General features: G+C 38.5%; 3 protein-coding genes across 3 annotated transcripts in view; 1 reads left to right on the top strand and 2 right to left on the bottom strand.

The window, feature by feature from the left end:
* Nucleotides 1–1,183: 1,183 nt before the first annotated feature.
* On the bottom strand, nt 1,184–7,031 carry LOC107688855 (DBF4-type zinc finger-containing protein 2-like). The gene is made up of 7 exons (XM_016486666.1): nt 6,840–7,031; nt 6,202–6,291; nt 5,834–5,878; nt 5,231–5,264; nt 5,022–5,118; nt 4,638–4,765; nt 1,184–3,778 (listed from the first exon to the last, which is right to left on the bottom strand). Exons 3-7 carry the CDS (start codon nt 5,868–5,870, stop codon nt 1,336–1,338), a joined length of 2,739 nt encoding a protein of 912 aa, XP_016342152.1. The 5' UTR covers nt 5,871–5,878; nt 6,202–6,291; nt 6,840–7,031; the 3' UTR covers nt 1,184–1,335.
* Nucleotides 7,032–7,307: 276 nt separating this feature from the next.
* On the bottom strand, nt 7,308–10,566 carry LOC107688853 (elongation factor 1-beta-like). Its single transcript, XM_016486664.1, has 6 exons — nt 10,399–10,566; nt 8,992–9,114; nt 8,668–8,797; nt 8,418–8,481; nt 7,601–7,726; nt 7,308–7,509 (listed from the first exon to the last, which is right to left on the bottom strand). The coding sequence occupies exons 1-6, from the start codon at nt 10,476–10,478 to the stop codon at nt 7,355–7,357; spliced, it is 678 nt and encodes a 225-aa protein (XP_016342150.1). The 5' UTR covers nt 10,479–10,566; the 3' UTR covers nt 7,308–7,354.
* A 403-nt stretch (nt 10,567–10,969) lies between these two features.
* The window catches only part of LOC107688854 (NADH-ubiquinone oxidoreductase 75 kDa subunit, mitochondrial-like), a 7,261-nt gene continuing 4,483 nt past the window's right edge, over nt 10,970–13,747 (top strand). Inside the window, exons 1-7 of the mRNA XM_016486665.1 lie at nt 10,970–11,066; nt 12,165–12,248; nt 12,366–12,457; nt 12,545–12,652; nt 12,763–12,839; nt 12,934–13,015; nt 13,144–13,274. Coding sequence (XP_016342151.1) covers nt 12,170–12,248; nt 12,366–12,457; nt 12,545–12,652; nt 12,763–12,839; nt 12,934–13,015; nt 13,144–13,274 — 569 coding nt within the window. The 5' untranslated portion in view covers nt 10,970–11,066; nt 12,165–12,169. The remainder of the gene's footprint in view (nt 11,067–12,164; nt 12,249–12,365; nt 12,458–12,544; nt 12,653–12,762; nt 12,840–12,933; nt 13,016–13,143; nt 13,275–13,747) is intronic.

Genomic DNA, 13,747 nt, shown 5'->3' with positions numbered 1-13,747 from the left:
GCACTCGAGTTCGCGTCTTCTTGCTCTTTAATATTTAAACTGGCCAGGCTTAAATGAGTTTAGTTTAAACACAGATAGCAACGTGTGCTGTTCAGGTCTTACCTATGTTATCAACACGTGATGACGGCATAAATGACAGTTATTCCAACACACAGCACTCGCATTGAACAGAGTGAGTGACTGGTTTGTCCACCTATTGTATTTTTTTCTCTCATCGCTCTTGTTGTAATGTATTGGGAAGCTAGAATTTGTATCCATCAACAGAAACATGCATTAGCCGAACTCTAACAAACCATATTACAGACGCATTTTCAGATTTAAGTTGAACCGCGGTCCTAGTGCATGCCGAACCGTGTGTGGAGAACGGTACGGTTCGATTTTTTTTTGACCGAGAACCGTTGCACCCCTAATATATACAGAGGCCTTTGGATTCCCATTGTTTTTTAGACATAATTTCTTCATTTCCATTAGGTTTTACTTTTAGATATTTAGACATTCTAAAAGATTACTTTTTGTCAAGGTTTAGATATTTTTGGTTAGACAAATAACAGGTTTTGCATTATGATTTCAATCAATCATTGAATAGTCTCAAAATTTGCTCTGTTGCAGCCTTAACAGTTCATTTCTCTCTGTGTGTGTGTGTGTGTGTGTGTGTGTGTGTGTGCGCGCGCGCGTGGGTGTCTATTTTGCACTCTTGATATTTTAGAGAGTCACCCCTTGATTGCTGTGTACTTTTGTTCTGCACAGTGGCTGATTTGTAGTTCGTACCACCAAAAGATTCTCTTGAGTTTTTGTATTTTTTCGTATTTCCCATTCCCATTTCCCATGTCAGTCATTTTTGACCGCAAAGGAGCCAAGTGTGACTTTTTTTTTGACCCTTTAACATATCCGAATCATGTCCATGATTTTTTTGTGGGTTCACATAGCTAATGTGAGAAAAAAGTCACCAGTATGAGTGTCATCTCATTCCGATGAAGCCACGATTTTTAACATTTCGAAATATAAATTTTTGCGATCAAAAATAACCGAAGAGGCCCAGAGGGTTAATAGTGCCAAAACCCACTGTGAAAAACATGCTCTAATATATCATTACCAAGGACAAAAATATTCATTATAAATTTAATTTACAACCATCAACCTTTGAGAAAATACCCATTATAAACTTAAAAAATATACTCATTACAAGTTAAAAAATACATATGACAAATAAACAAACATATAGAGACAAAAATGAACTTCAACTAGAAACAGTCAGCTGAAATTCAACTGTGCAAAACTATACAGCATTTGAAAAACAGAAGACAGCTTATGTTCATGGCTGGTGTCTAATAACGTTCAGTCTGCTATATGTACAGTGGCGGTCCTCCCCCTCACTCTCTTCTGCTGACTGGCACTGAGCATTGTATTTATTTGTTTAGAAGTGGATGTAATAACCGGCTGAATTGCCAGTTTAGAGGAAGCCGATGATCTAAGTGAGGACCTAGCAGGGCTCTTGTTTCTGGGAGATGTCCTACATTCTGCAGATATACGGGAGCCAACAGTTTGCTGGAGATTGCCTTGTGATTTTGCTTTGCGCTGTGGTTTGGGTGACTTCCTTTCGGTCCTGTAACGGGGTACTGGTGGTCTCTTGGCTGGAGTCAAAGGTCCAGCCCTCCGTGAGCTACGTCTGATTGGTGTTTGGTCAACTGGCATTTGTTGGTGGTGTTCATCTTGTTCCAGTCCTCCAACCTTATAGGAACTGCCCGCACAAGAGTGAGAAAGTGCTTTGGAAGAATCATCCACATGGGTAGATGGCGTGAGATGTCCGAGGAGGAAACAACTGCTACTTGAGATAGAGGAGCGGGTGAATAAGGCTCTTCGGCTGCTAGACAAAGAGGAACCAGGTTCTGAGGGGCCACCGCTATCCAGAATGGAGTCTGAGGTGGAGGTACATAGATCAACCATGCTGCTCCTACCACGAGCCTTCCGAGAACCTCCTGATGACTGCCCCTGCCCCAGACCCTGCCTCTCCTTATTAATATCCGGGCTAAGGCTACGGAATAGCTGTCGGACGTGTGAAAGAGACTTGGAATTAGATGGTGAAGACATGCCTTTTGGTGGACTCTTCAAGATCCTATTGGTCAAAGGGTCATAGAACTTAAGAGGTGTCTTTTTGTATTTGTACTTCAGGCCAACATCGCTATCATATGACTTCCGCTTCCTCCCTGCTTTCTTAATAGGGGTAGGCTTGGAGATTATTTGACCCCCATCTGGGGAAGAAAGCACATAGACCACAGTTTTGGGCTGTAGAGGACTCATTATCTTGCAGTAAGAAGCTGGAAGCTTCAAAGCACAGAGTCTAGTTTTCATGTCAGGGGTCCTTTCAGGGCTGGGGCATTGCTGGGGCTTTTCACTGTGTGTTGAGGGGAATGTTACTTGTGACGATTTTCGCCGCACCACAGGGCAGATAAGAGGGATGGTCTGTGTACCGTGGCTTACCTTTACCACTTGGCAACGTGATGCAAGTCTGTACATTTTTTGCCTAGACTTTTTCAAAATAGCAGAATGTTTGGGGTCCTCTTCATTGTGATCCATGAGTGGCAAGATGTCTGTAGGCTCCCACCCAGCGTTATCGGTCTCCTCATTTTTGTCCTGCTTTTTTTTCTTTCTCCTTTTTTTACTGTGCTTCCCAAACCTAGCTAATGATTCGCTGTCAAAATAGCAACGGAACTGGCCTTGTTGGAATTCTTTTACTATGGAGTCTATCTTCATGTCATCTTCAAACATCACCTGTGTCAATGTTTTGCCAACAAAAGACTGTGGTATGTAGGGAAGATCAGGAAACACCTTCTCAGCAGAACTCTCCTTGTTTTCCTCAGGCGTTCCCACAGTGTTTAGGGCTGTGTCCAGCTGAGTCTGGTATCCTTGGTCTTCAAGGTTTATATGCACTTCCAGTAACTCAGCTAAATTTTTTTCTTCAGCCTTTGGCTTTCCCAACGCCATCTGTATTGCATTGTCCCATCCTTCACTGCCTTTGGATTGACTCATAGACTGATGACTCAGAACGAAGCTACCATCATCCTCCCGCTGATCGACACTGAGACTGTGGCCATAACAATATTTTTCAATAACCTCCTCTATCACATCTCGAATCTGGTCAGATAGATGACTGAATGTCTGTTCCCTATGGGGGTCTTTCCAAGGTGGCAGTGCTGAAATCCACACTGTGGACTCTTCAGCCACTGATCGAAAAGTTGAAGGCTGGTCCTTTGAGGTAATGCACTTTGCAGCTGGTGGGGCACGGGAAGCTGTAATGGAGTCGCTCCCCTCTTTATCCCTATTGGTCTTCTTGTGCGCTTTCCTGTGTTCAACAGCTCCAGTCTTGGCGACTGGTGGACCCTCTGAAGCACAGGGATGTCCAGAGGGGTTTGTTTGTAAACTCTGTCTCTGAACAGGTAGTGTCAATTGTGATGTATTCGGTTTGTCACTGGCAGAGCTGCCACCAGTCTTGTGCAAAAAACCCTGTGTGGGGGAGTACTTTTCAGGGGGAAGTGGTTCAGGCACCATTTTTCCTTTTTGGGAAGTGGTTTGTACGTGTGTAGATGCAGTAAGGTCAGTCATCACTGCTGGAGTTGAGGCTGCAATTAGCAGCATTTCACAGGACTCTTCATCAGAGGTAGGCATCTCCTCACGTGTCCCAACAGAGACACCATCATCGTCTGATCCACAGTACACCTCTGAGAGCACCTCCTTTGGGATGAGTGGGGTGGTTAGCAAAGGTAGATCAGCATGGGTAGGTCTACAGAGAAAAAGAGGTGTCAAAAACAGCAAGTGAATGCTGTTTTTTTGCAATTCACTAGGGATGTAACGATGAACTATGAGCCGGTTGAAAATCGATTCAAATATGTGACGATTCAAATCGGTAGAGATGCCAAACAAATCGCGATACAATTGCAGTAGGAGTTTACATGAATGTATCTCTGAGGGGAACTGACTGTCTTTAGAAAAGTTTACGTGGTATTTTCTTTTCATCTTGCATCTGAATGATGCATATTAAAGTAGTGTTCATAAGCGCAGCTCTACTTTGTTTACAGCAGTAACCCAGGAAACACTATATCATTGCTGTTCATAAGCGCCACCTGCTGGCAGAAAGTGAATTTGCGTCTCGTCTGCTGTTTCGTTCAGATATGTTTTATGTAGTATGGTTTCACAAAACTAAAGTCAGACCATTCTGATTTTGCTTCAAATTTAGAAATTATACAGTTTAATTTAGATTAAAAACTGCTCATGCTGCATCTTTGTTTGGATCGTGATTAAAATACAGTGGTTGTCTCTAATTTTAAATGGAAAGAGCATAGACAAAGCCTTAGTTTGTTTTAAAATTTCAATTTAGTTTTGTTATATTTCAATTTCACAAAGAAACATGCAGCAATAGCCTAATAAAAGGACACCTTTTCATTTACTGTATAATGTCTTCAAACTCATTTTGTTAAAAAAATCGTGAGAAAATCGAATCGTGAAATTAAAATCGTGAATCGAATCGAATCATGAGTTGAGTGAATCGTTTCATCCCTACAATTCACAAAACTCAAAGTATGCAGTATGTTATGGGAACATGTCAACAAGGCTAAATAAGAAATCTGATGTGGATACCATACCGTGTATCACTATAGCGATGAGGATGATGCTGAAGAACATCCTGAAGGAATCTCTCTAACAAACTTCCAGAAGATACATTAGCTCTAGCAGCTCGTACCACTTCTCTATGTTGGGCACTCAAGATGTGCTGCAGAATACAACAACAAGTTGTTTACAAAAAAGCCATAATAACTCAGATTGTCATAATATTAATAATTATAAACAGGTCTGATTATCATAAATGCATGATATTAGAATCTTTAAACCCCAATATAAATATATTTGGTAGTGGTTCACATTAAATTGCTAAAATGGAATTATTAACCCGAACTTAACAAATACTTTGACCAATATCTTGACCACAACAGTATTTCAGAAAGGAGGAATGATGGAGAGTTACGTACCTGTTCCACACTATTGTACAGAACTTGACAGCAGCTGCAGTAACCCTGTCTTTGGGAGCTGGAAGGACCAGCAACAGGCTCTTCTCCTCTACTAGTCCTTCAGATGGGGTAAATAATAGGCTTTGACATTTATTTGTTTTAAATTTGTAATATAAACACATAATGAGATGGATAATGGACTGCTGCAAATTTATTTTCAGACAACTCACCTGCCGGACAAGTCAGCTGGACGCCTCTCTGCCTCTACAACACGACAAAACATTTACTTGCATTCTCTAAATCAGTGCTTCTCAACTAGTTTAGCTTCAGGACACAGATGTTACATTGGACATCAGTGGTGACCCAAGACAATACCAAATATAATGATCTTTCAAATGTTAAAAATACCATTAATACATTTAAATTGTTCTTATTTATTAGATATCTTTAGGCAACAATTCCTCATGAACAATGTTCATCTTCATCATTTACCCATATGTATTGTATTCTTTTTTTTGTGTGTGTTGTTCATAATTTTTTGAAGATAAGGACATGTCTCACAACCTGTCCATGTTGGCATTTGTCTAGTTTGACTAGATTTCTAACAAATGATTTGTACCAAAATGCTGTACAGTTTGATTGGAGGCATATCATTTTACATCAACAACATATACATAGATGGGTTTTCATCTCCCTTTTAAAAGTTCTTTATTATAAAAATCTATTTTATTATCCTAACGGTGTATGATTATATAATTAGTATTTTAATAGTCCCTCCAGGCTCTCCAGTGCTCAATGACTAAAAAAACCCTGAAATATAAAAACTGCCTTACTTTTAGCAGAGGACTGTGGTCCCTCCTCCAAGGGCATGGTGCTGTCTATAAACAATCACACAAACACAGAGTAAGAGAGTTGCATGGTGTATCATTGTACTGTTGGACATTCAGAACTATTTCACTGTTAACATTTTTGTTATGCATTTACAGTGTTCTCTTGCAAATCCACTTAATTTTTCCACTATATTTGATCTTTCTTGCTCTGGGCCTTGCAGAAACATAAATACACTGCTATGCAATTACTTACTTATGCTGTATTGTTGTGTATTGTATAAATAAACTCAAGCAATAGACTATAAGAAAAAACATTTCGATAAACAGGCATACTAAATAAATAAAAAATTATACTAAATATATATACTCACCTACATGGAGGAGAGGATGGCTATAAAAGTTTCCGTGTCACATCATCGCGTAGATGTGTACAGCCATGTGTGGTAAGTTAAAAGTCGCATCTAAAGATGTAGGATACATTAAGCATTATTAGAAAACACTTAAAAGTCTCTTGTAAGTGCACTTGCTTATTCTACTTGTATAATACGAACTAATACATTTAGAACGAAAGATACATTAATAAAGCACTATTTGTATCTTAAATCAGTTTTGATGCTTTAAAACATGTACATAATGAACTTGTCATTAATTTGAAGTGTTTTTACGGTCCAGCTTTAACTACTCATAAATTAATACTCATATATGTACCGGCCTGCACACACATGCACGGCCATTTAAACAGCGCGCCCTAATATTACCACATAAATATACTTTAACGTAAAATGTATTTGAAAACGCTTAAATTTTACACGGTTTCAGACTATCCACACTGTTTGGGAACACACAAACTGTAGTTTAAGCTAGCCAGCTATGCTAGTTCACTTAGCAAGCTAGAGACACTTAACATGACAACGTGGACACCGGGACCGTGAAATAGTAAATATTCACTTATTTATGATCTACAAAATACATGAACACAATGTGGCTGCAGTCTTCATCGTGCTGTCACCTGATTATAGATGTTATTCCACTTAGATCCCATCGGTATCCGTATTTAGCTTAGGTCTGCTAGTGGAGTGACGTAAGAGTAAAGCGCGGGAACCCGCCCACTAGAAAATTCCGAGGCGAAATTTAATCAATGGGCCGCAAACTCAACCAACGCGACAAAATAACCTTTATAGAAAAATCTGATTACATGCCTTGATGATAACATTATAAATGTAGCAAACTATGAATTTGTACAATAGTTCCCACAGTCATGCTAAACCTGAGAACATAAAAACAAATAATAAACTGGCCTACAAATTACATTCAAATCAATCTAAAGTTAAATTATTGGTTACAATTGGCTACAGTATATTAGAAATTTCATATAAAGACAGTCTTTAAAAAACAGCACATTCATGACAAATATTTAACATTTTCAATTCGAAGCCACACAGAACACAATTTAAAAAAAATAAACCACATACAAAGGTGCATTTGAAGTGCTTTTATTGGATTAATGCTTCGTACTGTGGGGTTTCAGATCTTGTTGAAGGCTGCCACATCCATGGACTGCACATAGTCCTCAAAGGCTGTGATCAGTTCCTCCAGCTGGTCTGTTCCAACTTTATCATCCTCCACAACACAGGCAATCTGCAGCTTCTTGATGCCATAGCCGACAGGCAACAGCTTAGCTGTACAGGAGAGGTCAGGTGACAATTAAGTCTATTGAAATACAAAATATGGACCAAACTTTTGACTTGCATACACTGCATTTTGACTTACATTGTCCCCAGACTAAACCGTCCAACTGAATGGTGCGGACACACTCCTCGAGCTTGGCCATGTCAGTTTCATCATCCCAGGGCTTGACATCCAACAGGATGGAAGACTTGGCGATAAGTGCAGGCTCTGCACAGACATTAAAAAGACAGAGTCAATGGTAAAGCAAACACAGGAATCCAACAATCACAATTAAATGACTAGTGGATATCAGGCAAAAAAACAAACAAACAAAAGCATCAATTACATCATTCAGCCGAAAGATGGTAATATGAAGTTATCACTAAACTAGTCACAATGTCAAAAGTTTGGAACAATTAGGATTTAAGTTTGTTGAAAAAAGTCTACCGTGCTCAACATGGCTGATTTGGATAAAAACACTAACATATCACTACACTATTTTATTTTAAAAATGTAATATTCATGGGATGGCAATGCTAATTTTTTTAGCAGCAGTTAGTTTAGTCTTCTGTGTCACATTATCGTTCAGAAATCATTCCAATATGCTGATTTGGTGTTAAAGAAACATTTCTTAATGTTAAAAACTGTTTTTGCTGCTTATCTGTGGAAACCATGATACACTACATTTAAAAGTTTTGGGTAAGATTTAGGAAAAATTAACAAATGTAATGGTTTCCACAAAAATATTAAGCAGCAAAAACGGTTTTCAACATTGATGAGAACTATTATTGATAACGGAGCACCAAATCAGCACATTAGAATGATTTATGATTTCCTTGGTGAGCATAAAAGTCTTCAAAAAGTGTAAATCTCAATTATTTGACCAGTAGTGTGCATTTAAGAGACGGTTAATACATACTCTTTGCCTTCTTTGCATTGTATGCTGCAAGCCTCTCCTCCTTGATCTTTTTGGTTTGCTCATCCTGTAAAGAAAGAGATCCATGACCAGGTGTGCACAAACTTACAGCAACAGCATGGTCATTTTTTACTAACTGGTTTTCAGGAAGAAAAGGTTGTCCATCACAACATCAGCCAAAAGATGGTGAGAAAAATCATAATTTGACCAGGCAATTGTCAAAACACACCATCCCTTCTGCTACTAAACTCACCTCTTCCTCATCAGAACCGAACAGATCAATGTCATCGTCGTCTTCATCAGCCACTGCAGGAGCTGCTGCAGTTGTGTCCTCCACACCAGCAGGGCCGTACTGACTGAGAGGCTTCTTCACACCTGGAAGACTAAAGGTAAGGAAAGGAGAGTGAATCCTTGTTACTGCACAAGAGCACCTGACAGTCTTGAGAATTCCCAGCCAAATCAGAATTTGAAAGATTGTGCATCAGTCACTCAGGCGAAAGATGGTGATAGGATAATCATCATATATTGGTGGAAGTACCTGCAAAACATTAAATATTGCAAACAAGCTTCTCATTACCTGCCCTTCTCCTTCTGGTAAGACTTGATGTGGTTGTACCACCGCAAAGCATGGCAGAGGTCAGCTGAGGGGGTGCCAGACAGAGCATCGAACACTGCAATATCAGCCTGAGAGGGCACAAACCTGTTAAGAAAATGAGTATTGAGCCTTCAAATGTGTAGTGAGGCTGGTGTTTTCTCCATGAGCAATACGAGGCATTTATGAATGGAATAAATTATATAATTGCTTAATATTTACAAATGGATCCACAGTACAGCAATGAAAATGTGGCACTTGGCAAACACTTGGGGGAGGGGAACTACTACAAATACTGACCCTACCTACAATGTTTGATTGTACATACACTACCAGTCAAAAGTTTGGGATCAGTAAGACTTGGAATGTTTTTTTAAAGAAGTGTCTTATGCTCATCAAGGCTGCATTTATTTGATAAAAAATACAGATTAAAAACAGTAATCTTGCAAAATGTTATTACAATATAAAATAATAGTTTCTATTTTAATATCCTTTAAAATATAATTTATTTCTGTGATGCAAAGCTGAATTTCCATCAGCCATTACTCCAGTATAAAGTGTCACATGATCCTTAAGAAATCATTCTAATATTCTGATTTATTATTAGAATTATCAATGTTGGCAACACTTGTGCTGCCAAATATTTTTTTTGGAAACGGCAATACTTTTTTCAGGATTCTTTGACAAATTAAAAAAAGTTAAAAAGAGCAGCATTTATTCAAAATATAAATCTTTTCTAACAATATAAATCTTTGCTATCACTTCTTAACAATTTAACACATCCTTGCTGAATAAAAGTTTTAATTTCTTTCAAAACTGTAGTGTATATTGTTAGAAAAGATTTCTATTTTTAATAAATGCTCTTCTTTTTAACTGTTTATTCATCAAAGAATTCTGGGAAAAAAAAGTATCACAAGTTCCCAAAAAATATAAAGGAGCACAACAGTTTCCAGCACTGATAATAAATCAGCATATTAGAATGATTTCTGAAGGATCATGTGACACTGAAGACTGGAGTAATGATGCTGAAAATTCAGCTTGGTATCACAGGAATAAATCAGACTTTAATGTATATTAAAATAAAAAATATTATTTAACATCATAATATTTCACAATATTTAATTTTTTTCCCTGTAATTTTGATCAAATAAATGCAGCATTGATGAGCATAAGAAACTCCTGTAAAAAACATTAAAAATCGTTCTGATCCCAAACTTGTGACCGGTAGTGTACATATAATTCATAGCTACGAAAATTAATAACCATGACCTTTGACATTTATAACTGCATCCAACATTATTTTAGTATTACAGCATAAGAAAAAGAGGACAATCACAAGTTGTTGCAAGCCAACTAATAAGACTTGATAAATACAATCTTGAAATAGCTTACCCCTCGACGTAACTTTTGTCTGCCAGAAACTCATTCAGAACCTTGAGTCCAGCGGGTGTTTTGAGATCACCAAATCCCATTGTTATAAGTTACCGGTGAGACCTCGTGTACAAACGTGGAACCCTGAACTTGGAGGAAGAGCGAAGGAACGAGAAAAGAACGCGAGACTGTCTTAATACCGCTGACGCCATAACTCCGCCCACTCTTGACATTTTTGCAAAACCATACGAAAATGGAACATTTTTGATAGCAATTTGCTCTAGGTATGGAAAGCTTAACTTTTATAGACAATAAAGACAGCACGATAATCATCTACCGTTTTTCACAGATACCGAAAACCGTGTTGACTGGTTGGCTTTTAACGTGAAATAAGAGACGGAAACGACCGCTTTTATGAGCGGAAATGATGACGAATAAATGTAAAAGGTCAACGACAAAAGTTAGATTAATCATATAAAATGTATTTAATATATTGATGTATTTTAACATACGTGTATGAATTTCCTATATTATAGAACAATCTGACGTAATAAAATGTTTTTGTCTTTTTTTCAAAGATTAATGTGCATCGGCTTTTTCCGTCATTTCCGAAATCACCCGAGTACACATTCACAACTGAACCTACGGCTGTAACGCTGTTCTGGTCTAGAAGGACAAATAGCGTCAAGGTAAGAATTTAAGATGATATTGTGTGTACATTAAAGTGTAAAGGGAATATTGTCTGGATATTTACTTTGTGTGTAACGGCTGGAATTATAAATGCATGCGAAGCACGGGTAATTTACAGTAACGTTCTCCCTGTCCTTGAGTAATCTGCTAGCCTGCTAACCAGTGTGTGAATAGGTGGAAATGTCAACAGCATTAGTTTTACATTTTAAGTGTTTGAGCTACTTTCCCTTTACAGTGCAATACCCAGATACATTTAAAATTGGTTCTTTTATAAATATTGTGCCTTAATGTTTTTTTTTTAGTGAAGAAACATGTTGTTTTATGGGTATTATAAAATCTTAGGTTTTGTAATCCTTGCCAAAGGATTTGTTGTGCTGACTGTCTGCACTATGCAGAAATGTGAATAAATAAAGAATTTATAATTAATACTGTCAATTAGGGCTGTGCGATTTGGGGGAAAATATCAAATTGCGGAACCGATAAGGGAGCTTTTGATATGCGCTGTGACGCAGCTCTTGCAGATTACCTTTTTTGTTCGTTGTCTGTCATTTCGAAGCTTAAATTGCAAGCTTAAGAAAACTCGGTTTTCTTTAGTTTTAATTTGCCTAACTATCGATCTGACCCAGTAGACGCCATAATCCCACTCTGTCTCTCTCCCATCCAGCGTTCCGTTTTTTTTTTGTTAGTTTTTTTAATGGTGGGTGTTTACGCAGTTGGCTAGAGCAGTGCTGATTGGGGAGAACGGAGGTGCGCTCACTCTTGCCCAGGGCAAGTAAGATTGCAACTCAAGGCTGGCAGTCATGCATATGCTCTGGAACAGAGTAATATCGCGTCCACATCGCAGGCTTTGCGATTAGGAAATCGCAACGTCTCAAATCGCGATTTCGATTCGATTTCGATTAATCGCACAGCCCTACTGTCAGTTGCATATCTAGGGTCTGATCAGTATGATTTTATTGTGTCTATTTCTGTACAGTGTCCTTGTGTTTCAGAGTAGAGCGGCATATTTATCCATTGTTAACCTAGATACTATTCATTAAATACTGGGGATCAACATGTTACGTGTGCTTCTAATCACCTGGCATTTTCTTCTACAGCGAACATGTTGCGTTTGCCAGCAGTAAGTCGGGCTTTGGCAGGTGCTGCCCATTCCCAGGGCTCCATTGCCATCACTAACAATGGTAATTTGCATTATTTTTTCATCTTTGAAAATCAAGTGTAATGCCCTTCTTTAAGAATGCTAAGTAACTTTACAGACTTGTCCATCATTTTCTAACACTGGCTTGTTTATACAACAGTGCGGACTTCAGCCCGGGCCTCAAGCAATATGGTTGAAGTGTTTGTAGATGGAAAACCTGTCATGGTGGAGCCAGGGACCACTGTTCTACAGGTGATAATGCAGTGACCATTTCCTTGTATTAATTCCATGTAAAGTTGTACATTCCATGTAGTATGTTGACATACCTAATGTGTTTAGACTTGCGAGAAAGTAGGTGTGCAGATTCCTCGTTTCTGCTATCATGATCGTCTGTCAGTGGCCGGTAACTGCCGCATGTGTCTGGTGGAAATTGAGAAAGCACCAAAGGTAACCTATTGACATGCACTATAATTATAAAATCATTATCACATTATCAATCAAAATACATGACGAGTCTTCATATAAGCACTTTTTTTTAATCTGTACTTCATCAACAGCCTGTTGCAGCATGTGCAATGCCTGTCATGAAGGGGTGGAACATTTTGACCAACTCAGAGAAAACACGGAAAGCCAGGTTTGAGTAGTTTTTTGCTTTACAAATAATGTTCACGCATCACATTACATACAGTGCATTTATTAATTTGTATTTCTTGTTGTGTCTTTGATAGAGAGGGAGTCATGGAGTTCCTGCTTTCCAACCACCCTCTTGACTGTCCAATCTGTGATCAGGGAGGAGAGTGTGATCTTCAGGTAAAAAAAATATTGTTTACAGCAATTTAATGGAACTTGACTGTGAACTTGAGTATGCACTCAAGAATGTAAATGGAATTATCCCTAATGCAGTTTTTACCCATCTTGATGTTGTGCTGGATATATAGGACCAATCGATGATGTTTGGTGCTGACAGAAGCCGTTTTACAGAAGGGAAGAGAGCAGTTGAAGATAAGAACATCGGCCCGCTTATTAAAACAATCATGACCCGCTGTATACATTGCACACGTTGTGTTCGGTGAGTTGGAGGTTTATTATACTGAAAGATACGTAAATGCATAAAATGTATGTAATGCAGAGCCCAACAAGATTTTTTTTTTCTGATGACCCAGTTGGATTAGTAGTTTATCTGCTTGCCCTGTGGACGCTTTTACTGGCTCCACCACCAAAAATAACCTGTTTTTATGTGCCATGAAAACACTGAATTATTAATTGAATTTAAATTATTAGTAATTATTAATTTATATTTTATTTTAGGTTTTACAGTATCTCACAGAAGTGAGTACACCCCTCACATTTTTCGGTTGGGGTTCCAAGTGAACTGTACCGTTACCAAAACGTGACGTGTAAATTCTGCTGATCACGGATAGGCCGGAGAGAATCGTCACTACCTGCGTCACTGAACTAGGAGTCGTGGTAGTAGAGGTGGCGTAGATTTAACGACATGTGAATAATCCCGCCCACTCTAAAGCGGTACTGAACTGCAGTGGA

Source organism: Sinocyclocheilus anshuiensis, unplaced genomic scaffold (genome assembly GCF_001515605.1).
Source record: "Sinocyclocheilus anshuiensis isolate Anshui unplaced genomic scaffold, SAMN03320099.WGS_v1.1 scaffold101, whole genome shotgun sequence".
NCBI classification, from domain to species: domain Eukaryota; kingdom Metazoa; phylum Chordata; class Actinopteri; order Cypriniformes; family Cyprinidae; genus Sinocyclocheilus; species Sinocyclocheilus anshuiensis.
The sequence above is the reverse complement of the archived record's forward strand: the minus strand, read 5'-3'. Positions and strand labels throughout refer to the sequence as shown.